At 38.5% G+C, this 26,406-nt stretch overlaps 2 protein-coding genes across 6 annotated transcripts in view; one reads left to right on the top strand and one right to left on the bottom strand.

The window, feature by feature from the left end:
• Positions 1-26,406, top strand: part of LOC105730319 (glycine N-acyltransferase-like protein 1) — a 69,151-nt gene continuing 42,745 nt past the window's right edge. The window contains exon 1 of the mRNA XM_064364864.1: positions 1-156. Within this exon, the coding sequence (XP_064220934.1) occupies positions 37-156 (120 nt within the window). The 5' untranslated portion in view covers positions 1-36. The remainder of the gene's footprint in view (positions 157-26,406) is intronic.
• GLYATL2 (glycine-N-acyltransferase like 2) overlaps positions 9,860-26,406 on the bottom strand; it is a 116,325-nt gene continuing 99,778 nt past the window's right edge. For 2 of the 5 annotated variants that reach the window (XM_064364868.1, XM_064364869.1), the window contains exons 2-7: positions 21,135-21,501; positions 15,711-15,827; positions 14,488-14,595; positions 13,200-13,326; positions 12,935-13,106; positions 9,860-10,782 (exon numbers count right to left, since the gene is read on the bottom strand). In XM_064364868.1, coding sequence (XP_064220938.1) covers positions 10,374-10,782; positions 12,935-13,106; positions 13,200-13,326; positions 14,488-14,595; positions 15,711-15,788 — 894 coding nt within the window. In that variant the 5' untranslated portion in view covers positions 15,789-15,827; positions 21,135-21,501 and the 3' untranslated portion in view covers positions 9,860-10,373. The remainder of the gene's footprint in view (positions 10,783-12,934; positions 13,107-13,199; positions 13,327-14,487; positions 14,596-15,710; positions 15,828-21,134; positions 21,502-26,406) is intronic. The other 3 variants (XM_064364866.1, XM_064364867.1, XM_012471438.3) reach the window with 2 other exon arrangements.

Genomic DNA, 26,406 nt, shown 5'->3' with positions numbered 1-26,406 from the left:
TGTTCTCCTGGTAGTGAATAAGTCTCACGAGATCTAATGGTTTTAAAAGGGAAACCTCTTTTACTTGGCTCTCTCATTTTCTCTTGTCTGCCACCGTGTAAGACATGGCTTTTGCTTTCTGCCATGATTTTGAGGCCTCTCCAGCCACATGGAATTGTGAGTACATTAAACTTCTTTTTAAAAATAAATTTCCAAGTCTTGGATATGTCTTTATCAGCAGTGTGAGAACAGAGTCATACAACTGGTTAAGTCTTTGCATTAGGAACTATAGGGAGAGGTATTCTTGTTAGACTCAATGGCGATTCAATTCAAATTTGGGATTTGCAAAATCCTGCCTGTGTCAGAAAAAAAGTCACTGTTGTCCAATTCATTTATCTCTTTGCTACTTTCTGCTTTCGTGATCATTTGTTTAAATCATGTTCCATTTATCTGTGGTGTCCTTGGACTTGGCTTATCAACTAACTTGGCTGACTTCTGTACAGACTTTTGCTTCCCAACTCCACTGTGTTCAGGGCCTTTTTCCCTTTAGTTTGACCCTTTAGGAAACTGGTCCTTCAGGATGATTAAACAGAATCTGTAATTGCAGAAATAGTACTAGTATTCGTTTGTTTCTGTTGCCCTCAGATACCAAAGATACTACTATACTTTTTGATCCTGCTATTTTAACATATTGGGGAAGGCTTGGACTAATGAATGTTTTAATTTTTTCATGCATCTTCCCCTTTGTCCCACCTTTTTTCTGTCATTTAAGGGCAACAACAGGCCTTTCACTTAACCTTCAGTTATCTTCATGATTTTAGGGGAGGAGAGTCTTTCCTGGGGCCACTGAGGCACTGGTTGTATTTTGATTGTAGTTGCTGGAGGGGGGCAAGTAGCTGGGATGAGTAGGATTCCCTTAGTTTCTGTAAATGAATTTTTCAACCATAAAAGTTTAGTATATTAGTCTCATCTGTCATCTCTCTCTTCCTCATAAGACCACTGATCATTTCTTTAACTCAGTGTCTGCCTTAGCACTTCTGGCTTTTTTCCATCATACTAATGCTCTACTTCTACACTACTTTCAAAATCCAATTTTTACTCCTTTCCCAAAATCTACTCAAATGTCAGTATTTCCCCAACTTACTCCCTTTGTGATTTTTCAGTACAAGCAGAATAAATAATTCTCTTTTCTGCTCTCCCCTAGAACTATTTACATATTGCAATTCACAAAACTTGTTACAATGGATAACAGTTTGCCTTCTAGATTGTTAATTCTTCTAGAAAAAGCATTAAATTATTTGTTCTTTTATTTTCAATGTTTATCACAGTCTGATACACATTAAGAACTCAATAAATGTCTGTTTAATAATTGAGTACATGAAGTATTTTTATTAGAATAATCATTTATTTAGTCATTCCACTTATTGATTGCAAGGATTAATTCATTCATTCATTAAGGAAGTGATGATCCCAATGTTTGTGTTTCTCCAAAATTCATACGTTGAAATCCTAACCCCCAAGGATTTTGTATCACGAGGTGGAGCATTTGGGGATTATGTTGTGAGGCAGCCTGTTCTATCATGTGGAGACACCAAAAGAAGGTACCATCTATTAATCAAGGACACAACCCTCACCAGACATAGAATCTGCTAGCATCTTGATCTTAGACTTTCTAACATCCAGAACTGTCACAAATACATTCTTCTTGTTTATAAGCAACTTAATTTATGGTATTTTGTTATAGCAGCCCAAGTGGACTAAATAAAATACCTATTGAAGGCCAATCATATGTTGAGCATGGAAATTTGTCAGGAGTTTTCTAAGAACATCTTTATTTCTGCCTTCATTTCATTGTTTATCCAGTTGTCATTCAGGGGCAAGTTGTTCAGTTTCTATGTAGTTATGTGGTTTTGAGTGAGTTTCTTAATCCTGATTTCTAATTTGATTGCACTGTGGTCTGAGAGACTGTTATAATTTCCATTCTTTTGCATTTGCTGGGGAATGATTTACTTCCAATTACGTGGTCAATTTTAGAATAAGTGTGATGTGGTGCTGAGAAGAATGTATAGTCTGTGGATTTGGGGTGGAGAGTTTTGTAGATGTCTATTCGGTTCACTTGGTCAAGATCTGTGTTCAATTCCTAGATATCCTTGTTGATTTTCTGTCTTAGAGATCTGTCTAATATTTCCAGTGGAGTGTTAAAGTCTCCTATTATTATTGTGCAGGAGTCTAAGTATCTTTGTAGGTTATTAAGAACTTGCTTTATGTATCTGGATGCTCCTGTATATTGGGTGCATATATATTTAGGATAGTCAGCTGTTCTTGTTGTATTGATCCTTTTACCATTATGTAATGCCCTTCTTTGTCTCTTTTGATCTTTGTTGGTTTAAAGTCTGTTTTATCAGAGACTAGGATTGCAAACCCTGCTTTTCTCTGCTCTCCATTTGCTTGGTAAATCTTCTTCCAACCCTTTATTTTGGGTCTGTGTGTGCCTTTGCACATGAGATGAATCTCCTGAATACAGCACATCAATGGTTCTTGACTTTTTATCCAGTTTGCCAGTCTGTGTCTTTTGATTGGGGCATTTAGTTCACTTATATTTAATGTTAATATTGTTATGTATGAATTTGATCCTGCCATTTTTTTAATGGTTGGATGTTTTGCCCTTTGGTTGGCACAGTTTTTTCATTGCATTGTTGGTCCTTGCCATTTGGTTCTTTTTTGCAGTGGCTGATACTGGTTGTTCCTTTCTGTGTTTAGTGCTTCCTTCAAGAGCTCTTGTAGGGCAGGTTTGGTGGCAACAAAATCTCTCAGCAATTGCTTGTCCATAAAGGATTTTATTTCTCCTTAACTTGTGAAGCTTAGTTTGGCTGGATATGAAATTCTGGGTTGAAAGTTCTTTTCTTTAAGGATGTTGAATATTGGCCCCCACTCTCTTCTGGTTTGTAGGGTTTCTGCTGAGAGATCCGCTGTGAGTCTGGTGGGCTTCTCTTTGTGGGTGACCCATTTTTTCTCTATGACTGCCCTTTTTTCATTTGTTTCAATCCTGGTGAATCTGACGATTATGTGCCTTGGGGTTGCTCTTCTTGAGGAATATCTTTGTGGTGTTCTCTGTATTTCCTGTATTTGAATGTCAGCCTCCCTTACTAGGTTGGGGAAGTTCTACCAGATAATATCCTGAAGAGTGTTTTCCAGCTTGGATTCATTCTCCCTATCATCTTCCAGTACACTGATCAAGCATAGATTAGGTCTTTACACATAATCCCATAAAACTTGGAGGCGTTGTTCATTTCCTTTCACTCTTGTTTTCTCTTTTCTTGCCTTCTCCTTTTATTTCATTGATTTGATCTTCAATCTCTGATATCCTTTCTTCTGCTTGATCGATTTAGCTATTGAAATTTGTATATGCTTCTTTAAGTTCTTGTGCTGTGTTTTTCAGCTCCATCAATTCGTTAATGTTTTCTCTAAGCTTGTTATTGTAGTTAGCATTTTATCTAACCTTTTTCAAGGTTTTTAGTTTCTTTGCTTTGGGTTAGAACACGTTCCTTTAGCTCAGAGAAGTTTGTTATTACCCACCTTCTGAAGTCTGCTTCTGTCCATTTGTCAAATTTGTTCTCCATCATGTTTTGTTCCCTTGCTGCTGAGGAGTTGTGATCCCTTGGTGGGTGCACGGCGTTCTGGTCTTTGATGGTTTCATCCTTTTTGCTCTGGTTTCTTCCCATCTTCTTGGATTTATCTAGCTTTGATTTCAGGTAGCTGTTTGGGGAGGTGGCCTTTCTTTTTCTGCCTGCAGAGGTGCTACTGGGCTGCCACGGATTCAGTGGAGCTGCTGCATAGATTTCCTGCATCTTTTGTTTACTCAGGGAGATTTGGCCTATTTCTGCAATGGTGGCTGTCCTTCCCCCCACCAAGCTTGAACATTCTTGTTCATGCTCTAACTGATGTGCTGGCTTCAAAACTCTCAAGTGAGAGGACTTCAGCCTGCTGGGCTTTGTAGGGGAAAGATCCTCCCAGCCATATGTCCTGATTCCCTGCTTTCAGTTCCCTTTCTCTGTGGGGGGCAGGTAGCTCTGTCCCATGGGCTTTCTCGGCATTAGTCAGTGCTTTCATATATATCTGTACTGACAACCCTGGCACTGCTGGAGTTGCTGCTTGGCCCTGTTCAGGCAGCTCATAGGGACTTTTCAGCCTGGCAAAGATCATCTGTTCTATGAGTTGTGGAGGGCTTGGGTGAAGCACAGTATCCCAACTGAAGTCCCGGAGTGGGAGAGCCCCCGATCCTCTGGTTAGTTGCATGCACCTCCCTGGTGGGGTAGTGCCCCACCCTGCCTCAAATTGCCTTCTTTGGGTTAAACCCACTGTCCAAACAGACCCACAAATTGAACCTGGTACCTCATTTGGAACTCTGGAGACCATTCACCTTCTGTGTCTCTCTCACTGGGAGCTGCATTCGGGAGCTACCTCTATTCAGCCATCTTAGAACCCCCACCTTGAAACTCTTTTCTTAAACATTGGTTAAGTATCTATTTAGAGTGACTAAAGAATTGAGGATCCTAAACTTTTAGAGTAAACTCAATGAACGTCAAGCAGAAATAAACAAAAAGAGGGTGTGCAGTCTAGGAGTCTCAAGCCAGGATTTATGGCCAGCATTCAAGTGGAAGAGAAGCCCACACTTCAGAGCACTGAGTGGGAGCATGGCTGCAAAACAAAGAACTACAGAGGAGCCACAACAGCTTCTCTACCAGCCATTACACTTAAGCACTATCTCCTAGATTATAGCCCAAACTAGAATATGAAAAATACTTTGCTAATATAGCTAATATACCCCTCTGTGAAGCTAAGGGCAAGAATTCAGCCACAAATAGGACCCTGCACAAAGCCTTTCTGAAAACATTCACAATTGAAGCCAACTGACTACACTCAAATTATGCCACAGTTAAAGGAACTCAGCCCATAAAAATGAGAAAAAAAATTAGTGCAAGAACTCTGGCAACTCTAAAAGCCAGAGTTCCTTCTTCTTACTTTTAAATGATGACACTAGATTCCCAGCAATGATTCTTAACCAGAAAAAAATAAATGGCTGACTCTGGGCACAGTGTCTCATGCTTGTAATCCCAGCACTTTGGGAGGCTGAAGTGGGCAGATTGCTTGAGACTAGGAATTCAAGACCAGCCTGGCCAACATGAGAAAACTCCATCTCTACCAAAAAAAAAAAAAAAAAAAAAAAAAATTAGCCAGGTATAGTGTCATATAGCTGTAATCCCTGCTTCTTGAAAGGCTGAGGTACAAGAATTTCTTGAACCCAGGAGGCAAAGGTTTTAGTGAGTTCAGATCATGCCATTGCATCTGACAGAGCAAGACTCTGAAAGATTAGGCTTTCTGTCCTCATCCAAATCTCTCTTGAATTGTAATCTCCATAATCCCAATAATCTCCATGTGTCAAGGGAGGGACCAGGTGAGGTAAATGAGCCATGGTTCTTGTGCTAGTGAGTGAATTCTCATGAGATCTTAAGGTTTTATAAGGAACTCTTCCCCCTTCATTCAGCATTTCTCCTTCCTGCTCTTTTGTGAAGAAGGTGCCTTGCTTCCCCTTCACCTTCTACCATGATTGCCAAGAGACCTCCCCAGCCATACTGAATCATAAGTCAATTAAACCTATTTCTTTTATAAATTATCCAGTCTCAGGTAGTTCTTTATAGCAGTATAAAAATGGACTAATACACTCTGTCTCAGAAAAAGAAAGAAAGAAATGGCTAAAATCACAGACAGAATTTAGAGTCTAAATGACAATGAAGGTCATTGCGATTCAAGAGAAAGCTGAAACCTGATCCAAGGAATCTAAGGAATCCAGTAAAAGAATTGAAGAAATAAAAAATGAAAGAGGTATTTTAAGAAAAAAAAACAGCTGATCTGATAGAGCTGAAAAACACTACAAGAATTTCATAATACAATTGGAAGTATTAATAGCAGAATTGACCAAGCTGAGGAAAGACTCTCAGAGCTCAAAGGTTGATTTTTTTAATTCAACTTCATCAGAAAAAAATTTTAAAAATGAACAAAACTTTTGAGAAATATAGTATTATATAAGGAGACCAAACCTATGACTCATTGGCAACCTTAAAAAAGAGAGTAAGTAAGTTGCAAAACATTGTACATAAAAATCTCCTCAACCTAGCTAGAGGGGTTGACAAGTAAATTTAGGAAATTCAGAGAATCTCTGAAAGATCCTATAAAAGATGATCATTAATACACATAGTCATCAGATTCTCCAAGGTCATACTTTCTTAATTTTTCCAAAAAAGCCGCCTCAAAATTCTTTCTACCTTGGAGAAAGTTTCTAAAAGACTAAGGAAGAAAGGCATAAACTTTTGGGAACTACAGAAGTGAGCAGGTTCCTTGTCTTCTTTCTCTAACAGGGACGGGCAAACTTGGCACTGGCAGAACAGAGACGTGCTGAAGTTATAGCAAAAATAAAGAGAAAAGCTGATTCCTAAATGTTCTGTTAGTGCTTGGCCACCAGAAAACTAAAATCAAAGCAAGTTCAGCTGAACACACTGCTTTCTGCATAAAAAAAAATACTCAGCTTATTTCTTTAGTTTATTGAGGATTTTTTGTCAAATATTGTGTAGTTATTGTGTTCAGTGGTTTTATTTTAATCCAAGTAAAATAAAATACATAAAAGAGAAATTTTGTCAGTTTTTGGTATTTCCAGACAAAAAATAATTCCTTCTCTGCTAACTTCTGTTCCACCTAAAGGGACACCAGGAGGTCCGATTTGGTACCGTATTTGGGCTACAAGACTTGCCATAACTGGCTGGGCCAGGAGTGAGCATCTGGCTGCTGGATTTAGAGTGGTACAGTCATTGATGAATTTGGGGTTGTGACTAAGAAATTTAATTTTCTATCTGAGTGGGTCATTTGAATGCCAGAAATGCAGAAATTTAGAGCTGTAATTCAAAAGCCTGTCTCCACAAATGACCAATAAGCACATAAAAAGATGTTCAATATTATTAGTCATCAGGGAAATGCAAACCAAAACCACAATGGAATACCATTTTACACTTACTAGAATGGCTATAATTTGTTTTTTTTTTTGAGATGGAGTCTTACTCTTTCACCCAGGCTGGAGTGCAATGGTGTGATCTCAGCTCACTGCAACCTCCGCCTCCCAAGTTTAAGCTATTCTCCTGCCTCAGCCTCGCAAGTAGCTGGGATTACACGTTCATGCTTACACGCCCAGCTAATTTTTTGTATCTTTAGTAGAGATGGGATTTCACCATGTTGGCCAGGCTGGTCTCAAACTCCTGACCTCATGATCTGCCCGCTTCAGCCTCCCAAAGTTCTGGGATTACAGGCATGAGCCACCACGCCTGGCCAGCTATATTTTTTAAGGGGACAACTTAACAGTTACTGGCAATGATGTGGAGTGAAAATGGAACCCTTGTGTTTTGCTGGAAGGAAGGTAAAAGACTTCAACCACTATGGAAAACAGTTTGGCAGTTCCTCAAAAAGTTAAACATAGAACTACCATGTAATTCAGCAGCTTCACTCTAAGACATATACCTCAAACAATTGAAAGTAGGGCCTCAAACATGTATTTGTATACCCACATTCATAAAAATATTATTCACAATAGCCAAAAGGTGAAAACAACACAAATGTCCATCAACAAATGAATGGAAAAACAAAATATGGGGTATATATACAGTAGAATATTATTCAGCCACAAAAAGTTAAATTTTGATATATGCTCCAATATGAATGGATCTTGATGACATTATGCTAAATGTAATAAGTCCTATACAGAATGACATATACATATTGTACAAATCCACTTTTGTGACATGCCCAAAGTGGAGAAATTCATAGAGACCATAGAATAGAGGTTACCAGGACCTGGGAGGGAGGGGAGCATGAGGAGTTGTTTAATGGGTACAGAGTTCATGCTAGAAATGATGAAAAAGTTTTGGGTAAGGGTAATAGTGATGGCAACAGCTGTCCATCTAGAGCTGCCACTACCAAGACACAGACTGCAGTAGGGAGGCTGGGCCAGGGCTATAAAGCTCCATGGAGCACACAGGATCCCCACCCTCCCTGGGTGCTGCTGCAGCTGCTGTGACGCAGGTCAGGATAGGAGCTGCTGTGTTCTTGGGGGCCCAGGAAGGCACCCTTGCCTCCCACAGGCTTGGAAGTTCCTGCTCCCACTGCCTGGATTTTCACTACTGCCAGCGCCAGCTCCCATCTCAGAGGCACCCAGAGGCTGGAGCTGCGCTCTCCCTGGAGCCAGGGGAGCAGGTACAAGTGGGAGCCCTGCCTCTTTTGTGTTGGCAGGGTGAGAGCTCCGGGAGATGTACCTGCCACCCTTCCAGGAGCAGGACCTGGGTTTCTCTGCAGTCTGCACCTCTGAAACAATAGGAATGGTTATATAATATCGTGAATGTATTTAATACCATTGCATTGTACTTACCATGGTTAGAATAATAAATATGTTATATATATTTTACCTCTGTGTGTGTGTGTGTCTGTGTGTGTTTTAAGCCTGTCTGTCCAAAGAAAACAAGCATGGAGAAAAAGTGGCCCCAGAGTCCCTGGCAGTTTTCCATTTCCATAGTGGACCTGGAATATAGAAATGCTGACCAAACTTGGGCTGAGAACATTTAAATTCTGAAAGTATGAGGTAATTTTGCTCAGGAAAAAACATACACTTGTACACATATGGGGTGGCTGAATAATGCCTCTCCAAAAATATCAAGGTCCTAATTCCCAGAAGCTTTGAGTGTTATATTGCAAAAGAGATTTCACAGATGTGATTAAGTTAACAATCTTGAGATGGGGAGATTATCCTGGATTATCCAAATTGGTCCTAAGTATATGCAAATGACCTTCTAAGCGGGAGGCAAAGGGAGATTTGACTGCAGAAGAGAAGGTGATGTGATAGAGAAAATGTTTTTCTCTTTCTGGGTCCACAAGGGGGCGTAGTTTCTAGGGCAAGAACTTCCCAGAGCCATGCCCCCTCCCATCTCTTTCCATCTTGGAGATTTAATGGTTTATGTTTGAATTTCACCGGCAGGAAGAAACTAAGAGTCAATCACTCCAGTGGAAGTTCTAAGGAACTCCCTTCATTGGCCCAGGGTCTTAGAAAAGGTGGGGGTTCCTCCCAGGTTAAAAGTCCCGTTCTTCCACACTCCTTTGGGCTCCATATTTTGGATCCCCTTCCACCCTGGTGGAAGCCATCTTTCCCTCTCTTGGGTTTCCCCTCTGGAGTCCCCTTCCACACTCTTCGTGGAAGTTTTCTCTCTTCTCCTCCTTTTTTTTTTTCTCTTTTCTCTACCTAAATAAAATCACCTTTCTGCAACACTTCTTGGGAGTGGTATTTACAAGCTTACCATGCACCTGCAGTGGTCCCCTCTCTCATTCTTGAGATAGCGGAGACTAAGAACCTACAACATTCTCTCGGGGAAGCAGTGCCTCCCTCCCACCCCCCAAAAAACCTGGTTACATGATGATAATGAAAGCAAAGAGATAAAAGATAATATGATGCAGAGACACAAGCTAAGGAGTGAGGACAGCCTCTATGATCTGGAAAAGCCAAGGGAGTTGATTGACCCTTATAGCCTCCAGAAGGAGCTGTCCCTGCCAGCATGTTAGTTTTAGCCCCATAAATCCTATTCTGAACTTATGTCATAAATATAACACATTGTGTTGCATTAAGTCATAATATTGTCATAATTTGTTATAATGACAATACGAAACTAATACATCATAGACATAAAAATCATCTTGAAAATTTAAAGTTAACCTTTAAATTTGCAACTCAACCTAGAAATACCTTGTGATGAAAAGCAAGTTAGAAAACCAAATTTTCACTGATTGCCACAAAATTTAATTTAGCAGAATATCTCAAAGCTCCTCAGAGGGTACTTAGAATAAAAAGCAATGATGCTGAGGGCTTTTCAAAAATCCTTTGGAAAACTTTGTAGAAGAGAAGAATACCAGAGAAGACATTTTTCAAAGCAGACTTTTTATTTTAAAAATAAAGTCATAAAAGTGAATTTTTCATGAAATAATTTGTCTTCATTTAAGAAATTGTTGCCTTTAAAGAGTTATCTTGGCACTAATGATTGGCATTGGGTGATTTTAATTCTGAGATGTCTGTTATCATAAAGGAAATTATGAGACCAAAGGATTGAGCTTCCAATTTTCTGTAAGAATACAGAAGAGGAGGAGGGTAAAAATGTTAAGGTGAGCTTAAGTAATACACAGATCTGAGCTTAAGTAATACACAGATCCTGGATAATCAGATGCCTTTTATGCTAATGTAGATCATGATGTTTGTGTTTGAATTAAATGTTTTTCTACTGATAAGAAAGATTTGAAATGGACAATGGATCCAATCAACAACATTTCTTGGGGGTGCATTTCCACTGATGCCAGCCACAAGGACAAAACTTATACCCAACGTTTTTCAGTGCCTGTAAGTGTTTCTCATGATTATCTGCCGCATGGATATAAAACGGGATTTCTTTCTGAGAAAGATACTTTTTAAGATGACAAATAATTTGCGACATATTCCCTTGGTTTCTGTATTTGGGGATAGTATAACCCATTCTCAGCTCACAGGACTGTTCCATCACAACCCAGGAGACAAGCTCCCCCTCTGGACCCAGCACACCAAATCCTAGAAAATCCTGGAGGCAGCGTTCAATATATTTCAAGCTCCTCTCATTTTTTCCAAAGGCCCAGTGTTCATTTATAAGACCTGCATGTGAAGCGTCTAAGAACATGTTTGAAAAGTTTATTTTCCTGTGAAGAGAAAAAAAATTTTGCATTTATTCAGCCAATATTTACCAAACACTGGAATTGCAAAAAAATAAATATAACACCATTCCTTTTCTTGAGGATCCTACAGCCTAGAGGAGACAATAGAAGCATAAGAACTACCTTTTCTATTTCTGCTTCAAAATATTTCCAAATAATTGATGGGGGAACACTATGTGTTTTATGCTATATTTCATAACAGAGAGATAGTATGATATATTATAGAATATCTCAAAATGTCTCATCAAGTACCCTAAGGAAAGAAATGAACACATGTTCCTAAAAGACTGAGGTTATAGACCAGAAAAACCCTCCGCATGGCTGAATTTACATGAAACCATGTGTATTTTGAGTTCTGCTTTACAAAATCTGTAAATACATAAGATAGTATTTCATTCAACACATTTTCCAATAAAACATATTTTACAGGGAGATGAGAACAATGCTGATCTTACATCTTCATGTGTCCCTGAGTCCATCATCACATACCTTTAGGGAATTACCAAAAATGCAGTTTAAGAAGCTGCAATATAGGGAAAAGAATACTAAATTTTTGGTGCTGATCATTGGGATTTTAATCCTGATTATTTTATTTTGGAAAAGTTATGTGAGACTCAGTTTTCTTGTTTGTAAAATTATAGTAATATTCTCTGTAAATATGGGGATGATGGAAGAGAGATCTCCAGGAAGTTTGCCTCTCTCCAGGGAGGAAGAGTTTTGAGAAGTTTGTCAGTTTCAGAGTCACTTCACGTTTGCCAGTGGGCAAGTCACTGAACACTAAGTTTTCTATAGGTGATGCTTTGTTTTTGCTCTCTTCCATGTCTGACCTGATCCTGGGCTTGCTTCCTGAAAGATCTCAAGTACCCTTTCCTGCACCCCCTCCTGTGGATAGCCGAACCTAGAATGGAAGATATCAGTATATCCATGTAGGTGATGAAGAATCACCTTAGGACAGATACTTCATACCAAATTTCCAGAGTTATACTACTAAATATTATTTAATCCCCATTTATCATTTTCTCTATGTATATGTTCCTCTTAAGAGTTTCATGGGAACACTGGTGGGCAAAGCAGGATTTGAACAGTGTTTACTTTTCTGGCAAACTCAAACATATCTGTGAGTGTGTGTTTAGATTTTATTTAGTTTTTCAATTAGTAATAGAATTATAAAGCATAAATGGATTATTAGAGGAAAGAAAATCTCTCTTCTTTCTCTGATCTCTTATTACCCATTTACTTTCTTTAGAAGCGACCAGTAATGCCAATATATTTTGCACAACTTTCCAGTTATTCTATGCAATTTTAGATGTGTACATACATTTGTTCATTGACACAAGTGGTAGCATACTATATACATGGTTCTATCCACCTTATTTTTTTACTTAGCAATTTGTTTTGGAAATCTTTTCTAATCTGTCATGTGGAGCTGCTTCATTCTTTTTAATTGCTGCATAGTATCCATAATAAATGTATCAATTTTCCCATTACTGTATGTTTAGGTTGTTTCATAAGTTATGATACCGCACATTAAATTCATGAAAGTCTTACTATCCAGTTTGGTAATACCATTCATTTAATATGCATATTCTTTGACTCAACAATTTCAGTTCTAGTAATTCATCTTTCAGAAATATTTATACAACTGTGCAATGATCTATTTATGATGATATTCATTGCAGAAGTTGCAGTAAAGTATGTGCACATGTTGTAAAAATAAATAAATAAAATAACTCATATAGAGCACTGAAAGCATGTGTATTAGTGTCAAGAATATTTACATCTGGCAGAGGAACCCAAGTGGATAGATTCTATTTTTTAATTTATACACTTATGTACTTTCTATAAGCATGTAGCATTTTGTAAGACATAAATAGTTTCAGTAAACATTTTTTAATGCCACCATGACGTCCATTCCCCTCTCAGAAGGACCCTTTTGAGCCCTAAGTGAGATAATATGCATAAAGATCTTGTCTAATGAAGGTTCTGCATACAGTCGCCAACATAACTCCCTTTCTTTACCCATGCAATTGTGTAACCGATCATAATTTAGTTTCAAGTCCTACATTTGCAAGTACAACCTTTGCCGCAACTTAATAATTCTATCAAGGAATTTGGGAAGCAAAAGGTAATATCTCACTTGTTATTGTCATCCACTTTATGCATTTCAAAGAACTCCATCTTGTCATTACTTGAAGTTTCGTGTTTCTTTAGTAATTCTGGTATGAAGAGCATGGTTTTCACGTAATCTACCTGCACTGATTTTGAAGTTGCAACCTTTCTTATTGCTTCATCCAGCCCCTTCTGGCAACCTGGAAAGAGGAGAAAGACAAGTACTGCTTTATCCCTTCCATATCAGCTAAAACTAACCCATGGGTCTTTTTCTTTTAACTCAGACTAGTTACCTTGAATCTGGAAAGTTTGCTCCCAATTGATAACCTGGGAGCAGGACAAGACCTCCTCCAACTTGTCAGGAGCTTTGGTGAAGATGTGATAAGTGTTGGTATAATGATCCTGGTCATCTTTCATCTCCTGATATAACAAATATCAATCATATTTACATAGCACTACAATTTACAAAATGTTCTTGCATAGGTCTAGAATGCTAGAGATTCAATTGTTTAAAACATTTTCTGTTTTTCTGAGATAGGTGTAGAAAATGGCCTTGGAGTCCCTTCAAGAATAACTCACTGTTGATACACTGAAGATAGTTTCTTTCTTTTAGGGCACTAAAGTGAGCTGCCCTTGAAAGAGTGAATAAATAGTTCCATTGTCTAGAAAGGGAAGTGTACCCAAAATGGTATATGTTAAGGATTTATTATTATTATTATTATTTTGAGACGGTGTCTCTCTCTGTCACCCAGGCTGGAGTGCAGTGGCATGATCTCGGCTCACTGCAACCTCCGCCCCCCTGGAGCAATTCTCCTGTCTCAGCCTCCTGAGTAGCTGGGACTAGAGGCAACTGCCACCATGCCTGGCCAGTTTTTGTATTTTTAGTAGAGACGGGGTTTCACCATATCAGTCAGGCTCGTCTCCAATTCCTGACCTCAGGTGATCCGCCCGCTTCAGCCTCCCAAAGTGCTGGGATTACAAGCGTGAGCCACCGCACCCAGCACGTTAAGGATTTAAAAGAGAAGGTGCCTAAGGTATGGAAAGAAATATAAAGAACAGGTTTGGCCAGGATGTGGGTTTTTGACGAAGTGACACCTGAGTTAATCCTGACCCAGCGCTCTGGGGCTGGCTCGGTGACTGGCTCTTGGTGTGCATCTGAACAGATAAACTTTTGGAAAGAACCATCATTCCAGAGTTAGTGTAGTACCTAGAATAGACAGCTCAGTCTGCCTCCACATGCCTGCCTACCCTCTGCATTGACACTTCCCCTTGGGAGTCCTTGTAGGTAAAAACACTTCTTAATCATTTTCATCCATAGAAATCTAGGTTGAGATATCTTGATGGAAAAGGTTGACTGAACGGAATCCTAATTTTATTTACACATCCTGGATTATTGATTACTGGATCTAAGTTCAAGCCTTATCTCTGCCCTATCTCCTCTCCCAAACAGCCCTTCCAAAACCTGCATACATCAAAGGTACCAAGGTTCTTCTCATCACCCCTCAATATCAGTTCCCTCATTGCCACGCAGAGAATATCTAGAGAGTGACTGCCCTGGTATTCAGTAGCTATTGCTCCTACCTGTTTCTGAGGCCGAGTAATGACCGTCTGGTAATCTGGCCAGGCATCTACCAGTACCTCCATTTTAAATGGGTTTTTATTTTTTATGTTGAAAATGGCACCATATACCTATAATGCAATGGAACAAAACAGGAGGGGATCAGTTTTTCCCCAATATAGGGTCTTTTATGTGGCATGGGAAATAAGGACAAGAGGTCTAGGAGGACTTAGGATGGGGCCAGTGCTTCCAGGATGGCTCATTGGACTACTCACTGAGCTATGCTGCAAGAGGGCCTAATAAGCCACCACAAAAATCCAAGTTAATACATGAATCATTAGGAATTGGCTTCCCTGACATTCATTAATTTTTTTTTAATTAATGCCATTTTCTCATTTTCTTCTTTCTTTCACAACATACTATTTATTTGGCATCTATTATGTATCAGGTCTGTGTTAAGCATGAAAAATTCAAAGGTGAATATGATATGGCCACAACCCTAAAGTTAAGTTCAGAAGAATAGAGAGTATATAGTTTAACCATCATAGAACACACAGTCTGAGAGATATTTGTATATGGTGGTGTAGGATCCCAAGGAAGAAAAGCACTACCTGTCTAGGAAGTGATGGGGAGACTTACATAAGAAGCAATATCTGAACTGGGTCTTGATGAATAAGTAATGCCTTTTTCTGGCAAAATAGAGAATGAGAGCAAGTTATTACAAGTAGGAGAAAAAACATGAGTGAAATGATTAAGCGTATGGCAGATTATATCATGCCTGCTGAACTGTGAGGGGCTCAATATTTGTAGCATGTGGTATCTGGCAGGAGAATGTGAGAGGCAAAATAGAAAAGGCCAGAGAATTGTGCATTAAACCCTGTAACCCAATTAAGCCTTGGAGATGGACTCTGCAAATTTGCTATGGCAAATTTTTTAAAAAGGGAGGGATATGATCCTATATGTGTCATATACCTGACTCTCATCACCAAATTGTAGCTAGATTGTTAAGATTGGAGACAAGGAGATATTTAAATTACCTGGAAGAGATGAGGAAGTACACCAGAGACAGCAGAAGGATAAATTTAAAAATGATTAAAAGGAAGCAAAGTAGGTGATATTAAGATCATCTTTGAACAGATTCTGACTTTAGACTTGCATTCCCATCTCTCCAGTAAGGTTCTGAACCCTAAATCTGTCCTCCTCTCAACTCAGCCCTCTCTCCTTTGATCTCCTTCTGTTTCCTTACCTTTATAGATTCAGGGATGCTCTTTTCCAAGGATTTATGCAGAATCTGCAGATTCTGAGAGTCATGAAGCACAAACATCTTATATAGCACTTCAGCTTCCTTTTCTCAAGAAGATGCCTTAAGGAAATAAACACATGAACAAAAATACTATAATAGGTGTACAGAAAGAAGAAGAAGGAGAAGTCACCAGGGACATCATACACTGTTAGCAGTGACAGGCTTTAGAAATTATCCAGTCCAAACCTTTCAGTTTACAAATGAGAAACTAAAGCCCAGGGATGCAACTAGACCTCAGGGATTCTTAGTAATCTCCAAAAAATTCCACTTAAAAAGTACCGTAACATATCTGGTAAAATAAATTTCCCATGCCCATTTGATTCAAATAATGTCAAGAATATAGACAGTGAATGCCTTCAGCTGTCCAGATGCAAATGTCCAGCTGCCCCCCTGGAGAGCACCTCCACCTCCAAGCATTGAAACACTTGCTCTAATGTTGCCATAGCATGGGTACTATTTTCAGCTATCATGAAAGAATGTAACCATCTGGGAAAAAACTTGCAGACTATATTGTGTGTAGTCCTTTTTCTCCTAAGGGAAAAAAAAACCATAGGAAGAAAAAATGGTTGATTGGGGTGATACCATCAAGTAGAAATTGGCAAGATCTAGATGTTGGAATTATGCATTATCAACCTTAAAAATAGAGCAAACTCTTTTATTCAGTAAGTCCGCATCTATAAACTCATCTTGAGGAATTAATAATAGATATGTTTTAAAATGTAAAAATTTAAAAATTTAGTCTAATATGATACTGTATACTAGATATAATGCAAAATTCATTATGAAGAAACGATCAAGTTAATGATGGTATATCCAAATAATAGTTTACCAGACAGCTATCAAAATGATGTCTTTGAAGAGTGTTTCATGATGTAGGAAAACATCTGTGTCATAAAGTCAGGAAAATATATGATGTAATCCCAAATTAATAATATAAAGATGTACACATGAATGGTTATCTGAGTATATATGCATGTGCATATACCCATCTTAAAGTCTTTCTGAAACAAAGTGGTATATAAATAAGATATACATATGAACTTTTAAACTTTCTTCCAGCCATATACACATGGCTGACAATATATATAATTATATAACATATATTTACATTATGTATCTGACCTCTCATATGATATTTGAAGGCAATATGTAAGAATGGCCATATTTTCTAAAAACCAACTAATGCAAACATTTCTACACCATTTTGATGGCTTGCAAGGAAGCCATTAATATTTTTTGCAATCCTAGAAAACTCAGCACATATGATATCTGTGTATGCATGTATATATGTAAGTATATAGCCAGAATCAATACAAAAGAAAGCACAGTGGTTAACAACATGGGCTTTGGAATCAAACAAACCAAAACTCCACCACTGGCTCCTCTTCTGGCTATCTGGGTCACCTTAGGTAAGTCAAATTATTTGAGTCTCTGACTCAGTTGCATTATCTATAAAATTGGGATAGTAATATTTACTTTGTAGGTTGTCATGAGGATTTCCTTACCACAAAAGGTATGTGAAGTGTTTAGCACAGTGGTCAATTGTGTCTATACAAGGTTCTGAAGGAAATTTTAAAGACCTTTAAATTCAATGAAGGTGACCATTCCACCAGACAGAAACATAATTGAAGAAAACTGCAACTTCAAAGATGGACTATATGTAACTTGCTTGAGTAAATCTATTGGCACAAAATAGACATTTGGAGGCAAACTGCAGATCTAGAACAAGCCACTGTGTTTCTGTCACTGTCTAGAATGATGGGTGCATTAACCAAATGGTACAGAATTCTGCCCATTCTGCAGGCTTTGGTAGCATATTTCCCCAGAGGAGAGTAATTTCCTTGGTAAGTGGTATCATGTCTTATTCTTATTACTCAAGCATTAAGCACAGCACTTAGCATAATGTAAACATTAATAAACTTTTGTTCAGTGAATGAACAAATAGAACCAGTGAAGGTTAGAAATGGGGTTTTTAGAACACTTTTCCTCAAAGACTAAACATCAAGCCTCTTTCCTCCAGACATAGTCAAGTTTCTGAGAAAAATGTGGCTGCTAACAGAAACTTTCAAAGCAGAAGAAAATGCCCAATAGTAGGGGTTTTTGCAATGAAAATTAGGTATATAACCTGTAGAAGATGCACAAAAATGTGGATTAAATAAAGGTTGTAAATGGGCTGTTGCCATTACCAATAGCACATGCTCTTCCACCCCCTTCCTTTTCACAGCCAGCTTCCCCACCATGGCAGGACCCTGGTTGAGCTCCCACCAATGAGAGACACCAAGTTTCAACTCTCTCCAAGGTGCCAAGGCAGTAGAATCTTTATGGCTCAACCGAATCCAATAGTCCAATATAATATAATATATTCTTCAATACATTATAATGGAGGATTATAAGAGAGTTACTATTGGATCAGATATTGTTTAACAAAATCAGAAAGGAAGAGGATCCAGTAGAAGAGATAGAAAAAGTGGCTATAAAAACAATGTGAAAAACAAGAGAAGGATCTTCGAAGTCAAAATAGGAGAAACTTTCAAGGAAATAGTGACCAAAGCAGTCAAAGGCTGCTGAGAAGCTAAAAGAGATGAATACTAAAAATGGCAGTGCATTTTGGAGTTAGGAGTTGATTACTGACTTAGTAAGAGAAGTGGGTGGGAGAAGAAACCAAGTTATGGGGGTTGGAGACTTAATGAAACGTGAGAAAGTGAAGGTAACTTTTTCAAAGAGCTTGATCAGGAAAGGAAGAAGAACACTAGAGTATCAAGGGGAAGAAGAGAGATACAAAAACTCAAAGAAAGGCATTTCTCTTGTTAGATGAGAGTTAAGCACACCTATACTAACTACAAGAGGTGAGATGTAAGTAAGTGATGGGCCAATGTGTATAACAGGACATAGAAAGATAACAGAAATTCATTGACCCTGTATGCAAAATGCCAACTACTATTACAGCTTCTTTATGTTGATTAATTCATTTAATCATCAACCATAATTCTAAGCATAGTTGTTAAAATTAGTTTTGGACAGGAAGAATACCTCTTCCAGTGAGAAGTAGAAAAAAATTTTAGGATGGATGTAGATACAGGTGTATGTATGTAGGTATACAGCAGGTCCTCAAATAATGTCATTTTGTTCAATGTCTTTTCATTATAATGTTGAAGAGAAAAAAAAATCAATTCCTGTCTGGACCACTGTCTATGTTCAGTTTGCATGTTCTCCTCATGTCTGCGTGGATTTTCTCTGGATAATCCTCTTTCCTCTCATATCTCAAAAAATGTGTATATTAGTTAATTGGCATGTCTAAATTGTCTGAGGATAAGTGAGTGTGTGTGTTTGTGTGTGTGTGCCCTGTGATGAAAGGGTGTCCAGTCCTCCAGTTCAGGGTGGATTCTTGCCTTGTGCTCTGAGCTACCAGGATAGGCTTCAGTCACTTGTACCCCTGAACTGGAATAAGCCAGGTGAAAAATGAATGAATAAATGAAACATTCATAATAAAACAAAAGTTCATAAAATCTGTGATAATCATACAAATGCATAACAATAAACAATGCTGTGCAAAAGGACTCAGTAAGCCCACCATATATGTGATTGATTTTTAGCTTCATAGAGGCAAGAGATGCTCCTTACAACATTTGCTTTGCAAACATTTATTTCTCAGTTTAGCCCACCACCACTGTGGTCACCATCACACACTGACTCACCAAAAATCAGTAAATAGTTACCTTACTTGTTTTTATTCATATTTCTTTTTTTTTTTTTTTTTTTTTTTTTTTTTTTTTTTTTTTTTTTGAGACGGAGTCTCGCTCTTGTTACCCAGGCTGGAGTGCAATGGCGCGATCTCGGCTCACTGCAACCTCCGCCTCCTGGGTTCAGGCAATTCTCCTGCCTCAGCCTCCTAAGTAGCTGGGATTACAGGCACGCGCCACCGTGCCCAGCTAATTTTTTTGTATTAGTAGAGACGGGGTTTCACAATGTTGACCAGGATGGTCTCGATCTCTTGACCTCGTGATCCACCCGCCTCGGCCTCCCAAAGTGCTGGGATTACAGGCTTGAGCCACCGCGCCCGGCCTATTCATATTTCTTAAATGTATATACAGCTTACATGTATTTCAAAGTTCTATATTAGAAGTGTTTGAGGTCTTTATTTATAAGTTTGGTGATGTTTTTGTGACCAGAAATATGCTGTGGTAACTTAATTCTTGTTTATAATAATTAGCTTATGGTAAAATTGGTTTTGTTATACGTTGTTTCATTTGAACTTCCAGTTTCCAAGAACCTATCGACAATGTTAAGTGAGAACTTACTGTATATAAAAATACACAGAGTTAGAAAAAAAGAGCAGAAAGTTGGCGAGTTATTTTTGAATATCTATATCCTGGAAGAGGTAAAATTTCTTCCTATTCCCCAAATCAGTTTTTAGAAGTGAATGGGTGAGGAAGTATGCCAAAAGTGTGGAGGAAAAGAAGTAGGATTTTATGGGAATGGATGGCTTTTGATGTTAATGGGAGAAAAAGTAGACCAGAATTAGCAAGGACTGGCAAGCATGCTTAGGATCGTGTAAAGATGGACACTATGATTTGGAAGTGTTACTCAATAATATATTGAGTTCAGCTCCCTGAGAGTAGAAGCAGAGAAAACAAATTAAAACAAACCAAGATTGGGTTTTTCAGGGCTGGAGTAGCAAAAAAGGATAAAGGACAAAGCATTTGAGAATATATAAATGAGAGATTGAAACTGACAAGCTGTCACATCTCGGAGAAAGAAGAAAAAAAGTAAAGTAGGTTGGAAACGAATGAAGTGAGAAAATATAGGCAAAGCAATGGATGAAAGTACTTGTTGAAGTCAAAGAATAGCAATGGTAATAGACAGGGGAAACTGTACTTACAAATGGGAGACTTGGGTCAGATATTAGACTATTAGAGATTAAGATTTCAGAGGTATTCCAAGGTAGATCAGTCTGGGATGTATGGCTGTTGGATTCAACTCCAAGTCAACAAAGTAGGAGCCAAGGAGGGAATGGGAGTTTCAGGTATCACAGGCATGAATGGGATGTAACAGAAGTTTGTTGGAGAGAAAAATTACAGTGTCAGGTGCCAAATGTTTTAATGAATGGAGAGAAATTTGCCAGAGGACAACAGAAAAGCGTTGTTTTATTCCAGCCACATGACATATAAGGAAGAAGGAAGATTTTTCTATGCAAACAAACAAGTAATACTTTAGAAGCGAAATTGGAGGCAAGGAGAACACTGATTTTTTTATCCCACAATATTACTATGGAGATCTAGAGGGTGTCAGGGAAAGATATAAGCATATGGATAATTTACAATTCAAGGAAAACATTTGGACATTTTACAAATTCAAAAGTATACACACCGGCTATTTCTAAAGTATTTTTCAGCTTCAGGTACCTAAAAGGTTTTGAGGAATTTGTTCTCAACGTTGAGATCCTGGTGAGTGCTCCTTCCAAAGGTTTGCAGGGGAAAAGAAATAAATTAACAAATACAAATGAGTTAGAGCAAGAATCATAATTAATTGAAGTGCTGAGGGAAAGAAAGACTGTTCTAAACAATTCTGCTTACCTGAAGTTTCTTTGTAGACTTGTAGGCACACCACCTGCTGCACTTGCTCAGTATGTCAATGGAAAGGTTTCTGTAGCTAATACTGTGGACTCAGACACACTAAACTTCAACTGACTCACGTTGTCACTCCTTAGCACAAAGCTTCAAGAAGTTATGGGTTCCTGTAGACCAAACCATACGTTCTGTCCATTAACAGGAAGTCACAGGCTTTGTGGTCCAGAGGAGGACTCAGAATGTGTTCTGCATTGAGCAGCTTCTACAATGGTAAGAAGTTTTACACCAGAAGCCTTGGATTTATACATAACCACTTATAGCTGAATGGCTATTCTAGAACATATTAAGTCAATTTTACATAGCACAGCTGCAGCCTTATTTGAATGATGACAGTAGAGCAAACAAAGAGTTGGAAATTTTGATTTCAATGCAAAATATCTTGCCTAATACTTTCAAGCATTTGTGGCTTGGAAAAAGCCAAGAATGCCTCAAGGAAGTTACTGTAATAATGAGAACTGGGCTTCATAAACCTTGTCCTCTGGTTATCTAAAGTGGAGGAATAGAGAGGGGAGTTATAAATGTAGGGAAAAAACAGCAATTACTGGAGAAAAGATTAGGAAGGACTGGAATTAGCTTTGTAGAGAAACAGAGACAAAAATTGTTTTTCAATGTGTATTCTTCACATCATCTACTTCAAGATCAACTGGGCCTGCTTGTTAACAATACAAGAACTTTTTCAGATCAGGTAAATCAGAGGCTCCCAGAGTGCCTGGTAATGTGTATCTTATAAAAAGCTATCTAAAAGAGTCGTATCTACATTAACATTTTGGCGACATTTAGATTGAAAAAATGTGAAAACAGAGGTTATAAAATTTTTATGCTGGGTGCAGTAGATCATACCTGTAATACCGACTACTTGGGAGGCTGAAGAAGGAAGATCGCTTGAGGGCAGAACTCTGATATGAGCCTGGGCAATCTAATGAAACCCCAGTCTCTAAAGTTTTGTGTTTTTAATTAGCCAGGTATAGTGAGTGGCATGTGTTTATAGTCCCACCTACTCAGAAGACCAAGATGGAAAGATTACTTGAACCCAGAAATTCAAGATCGCAGTGAGTTGCGATGTCACCGCTGTACTTCAGCCTGGGATACAGGGTGAGACACTATCTCTAATTAAATATATATATATTTACCCACTTCCTGGAACTGAAAGCAACTTCACAAATTTTAATTATTTATGACATGAGAAAAGCAAGAGTTATTTTTACACAAATAAGAAAGATGTTGCTGAGAAAAAATAAATGTCTTCCCACAGGTTACAAAAATAACCAGTGGCATCGTCTGGAACATGAAGCCAAATATCAAATTATTTTAATGACATTATGATTCTGCAGAGAGTAATTCCCTACACTTGGGCAGTTTATATCTTCTTACAAATGCAAATAATCTACTCCAGATGACATATTAAAAATTCTCAATGAGGATTTAATACTATCTGTACATGCTTGCTATGTAAGGCATTGAGTTTTATAGTTTTAGTTACTCTACTTTTTGACCCAGAAGTGGTTCACAAAATCTATCAAGGAATTTTTACATATTTTTAATTGTAAATGATTAATTTGTTAAATTCACAATATCAAATGGTATAGAGTTATACAATAAATTAATTAATCCTCCTTTTAGAAAAATGGTTCATTTCAACTAGTCAATACATATTTTTCATTCCACAATTGACAGCACACTGTAGATGGCTGAGAGAACACAATTTTTTATCCTATACTATTACATAAGTAATTTCTTGAGCCATAAAATATTTTATAAAAATAGTTTACATTGGGGAGGAGAAGCAAAGCAAGTTGGCAGAATAGAAGGCTCCACTAATCACCTCCCCACACCCCACAAGGCACCAAGTTAACAACTGCACATAAAACACACCTTCATGAGAACCAAAAATCAAGGTGAGCACTCATAGTACCTGGTTTTAATTTCATATCACTGAAAGAGGCACTGAAGAGATTAAAAAAAAAAAAACTATGGTCCTGAATTACCAACTCCTATCCCTAACAACCTCAGCAACAGTAGTGTGGTGTAGAGAGCATCTCTGCACACAGGATGAGGAAGAACACAGCAATTATGAAGCATTGAACTCACTGCTGTCATGTTAGGCAGAAAGGAAAACTAGACCAAACGCAGCTGACACCTGCCCACAGAGACAGAGGGAACATTTAAACCACTCCTAACCAGAGGGGAATCACCAATCCCAGCAATCAGAATTTCAGTGCCTGAAAACCTCACCACAGAGGGCCTACAGTGCTCTGAATATCCAAGTAAATTTGAAAGGTAGTCTATACCATAAGGACTGCCACTCTTAGGTGAGTCCTAGTGCTGAATTAGGCCCAGAAATTGTGGACTGGGGGGACACTTGACATACTGAGACACCAGCTGGATCAGCCAAAGGAGTGCTTGTATCACCCCTCCCCTAACCCCAGGCTGCATAGCTTGCAGCTTCAAAAGAGACTCCTTCCTTCTGCTTGAGAAATGGAGAAGGAAGAATGAGGAAGACTTTGCCTTGCATCTTGGATACCAGCTCAGCCACAGCAGGATAAGGCACCAAACAGAGTTTTGAGGCCCTTATTCAAGGCCCCAGCTCCCAGACAACATTTCTAGACACAGCCTGAGTCAGAAAGGAACCCTCTGCATTGAAGGAAAGGATCGAGTCCTCACAGCATTCTCACCTGCTAACTGAAGATACCTTGAGCTCTAAATAACCAACAACAATACCCAGGTACTATTAATACATCAAGGACTTTGGGTAAGCATCTGAGACTAGTAGGTTTTAGGTGAGACTCAGTACATTTCTGGCTGTGGTGGCTATGGGGCAAGATTACTTCTGCTTCAGAAAAGTAGAAGGAGAAGTAAAGAGACCTTTATCTTGCACCTTAGGTGCCAGCACAGCTACAGCATGGTAGAGCACCAAGTGGGCTGTTGACATCCCTAATTCCAGGACTTAGCTCTTAAACAGCATTTCTGGACCTTCCCTGGGCCAGAAGGGGGTCACTGCCCTGAAGGGGGAATCCCAGGCCAGGCAGCCTTTACAACTTGATTTAAAAGCCCTTAGGCCTTAAGAGGACACTGGTTGGTAGTCTGGCAACAAGTGGGTAGGGATGGTTATGGGGTGAGGCTCCTCTGCCTTTGGAAAGAGAAGGGAAGAGTGGGAAGGACTTCATCTTGTGGCTTGAATGCCAGCTCAGCTGCAATATAATAAAACAACAGGTAGCCTTCTAATGCTTTTGACTCTAGACATTGACTTCTGGACTGCAACTCTGTATCTACTCAGGGCCTAGGGGACCTCACTGCTCCAATTGGAAGGATGCAGCAGGTGGCTTGCTTTGCCACCTGCTAATTGTAGAGCTCCAAAGCCTTTAGCACACATAGGCAGTAGCCAAAAAGTGGTTACAGCAGGCTTTGGGCAAGATGTAGTGCTGTGCAGGCCTCAGGTCTGATCTAGCGCAGTCATAAGGGTGGTGGCCACAGGAGTGCTTGTGTCACTCCACCCCCAGTTTTAGGTGGCTCAGACCAGAGAGAGAGACTTTCTTTTGGAAAAAGTAAGTAAAGAAAACAGAAAAGTCTCTGCTTGGCAATCCAGAGAATTCTCCCATATCTTGTCTAAGACCATTGAGGCAGTACCCTTATGAGTCTTCAAAAAACACAGTGTTGCTGGGGTTGGGATGCTCCCTAAAGTAGAGACAGCTTAAAACACAATACCTACGTTCTTTCAAATATCTGGAAAGCCTTCTCAACAAGGTTGGCTACAAATAAGCCCAGACAATGAAGACTACAGCAAATACCTAACTATTCAGTGCTCAGACACGGAAGAATATCTACTAGCATCAACACCATTGAGAGAAACATGGTGATCACCTCACCAAATGAATTAAATTTAAGTCACCAGTGATCAGTCCTGGAGAAATGGAGATATGTGACCTTTCAGACAGAGAATTTGAAATAGCTGTGTTGAGGAAACTCGAAGAAACTTAAGAATATGCAGAGAAGGAATTCAGAATTCTATCAGATAAATTTACAAAGAGATTGAAATAGTTAAAAAGAAGCATAAATTCTGGAGATGAAAAATGCAATTGTAATACTGAAGAATGCGTCAGAGTCCTTTAATAGCAGAATTGACCAAGCAGAGAAAAGAATTAGTGAGCTTGACGACAGGCTATGTAAAAATGCACCATGAAAGGATACAAAAGAAAAAAATTTTAAAAACAATAAAGCACATCTACAGCATGTAGAAAATAGCCTCAAAAGGGAAAATCTAAGAATGATTGGTCTTAAAGAAAAAGTACAGAAAGAGATAGGGGTAGAAAGTTGGTTTAAAGGGAAAATAACAGAGAACTTCCCCAAACTAGAGAAAGATATGAGTATCTGAATACAGGAAAGTTACAGAACACCAAGCAGATTTAACCCAAAGACTCTCTCAAGGTATTTAAAATCAAACTCCCAAAAGTCAAGGAGAATGAAACATAAAAGCAGCAAGAGAAAAGAAAGAAATAAATAACATACAATGGAGATCCAATACATCTGACAGAAGATTTTTCAGTGGAAACTTTATAGGCCAGAAGACAGTGGAATGACATATTTAAAGTGCTGAAAGAAGAAAAAAAAAACCTTTTACCATAGAATATTAAATCTGGCAAAATATATTTTTCAAACACAAAGAAGGAATACTTTCCCAGACAAGAGCTGAGGGATTTCATCAATATCAGATCTGCTACAGAAATGTTAAAGAAAGAAAATAAAAGAGGATTAGAAAGAACAGAACATTCAGAAAGAACAGAACATTCAGAAAGAAAAGAACATTAGTGAGCAATAAATAATCTCCAGAAGTTTTTAAACTCACTGGTAATAATAAGTACACACAAAAAGACAGATTATAACACTGTAACTGTGGTTTATAAAGTATTTTTATCCTAAGTAGAAAGACCAAATGATGAACCAATCAAAAATAATAACTACAGCAACTTTTTGAGACACAGTCAGTATAATAAGATAAAAATAGAAATAACAAAAAC

Source organism: Aotus nancymaae, unplaced genomic scaffold, assembly GCF_030222135.1.
Source record: "Aotus nancymaae isolate 86718 unplaced genomic scaffold, 86718_ANA_hifiasm-v0.15.2.pri h1tg000059l, whole genome shotgun sequence".
Taxonomy (NCBI): Eukaryota; Metazoa; Chordata; class Mammalia; order Primates; family Aotidae; genus Aotus; species Aotus nancymaae.
Note: the sequence above shows the minus strand (reverse complement) of the source record. Positions and strands in the feature narration are given on the sequence as shown.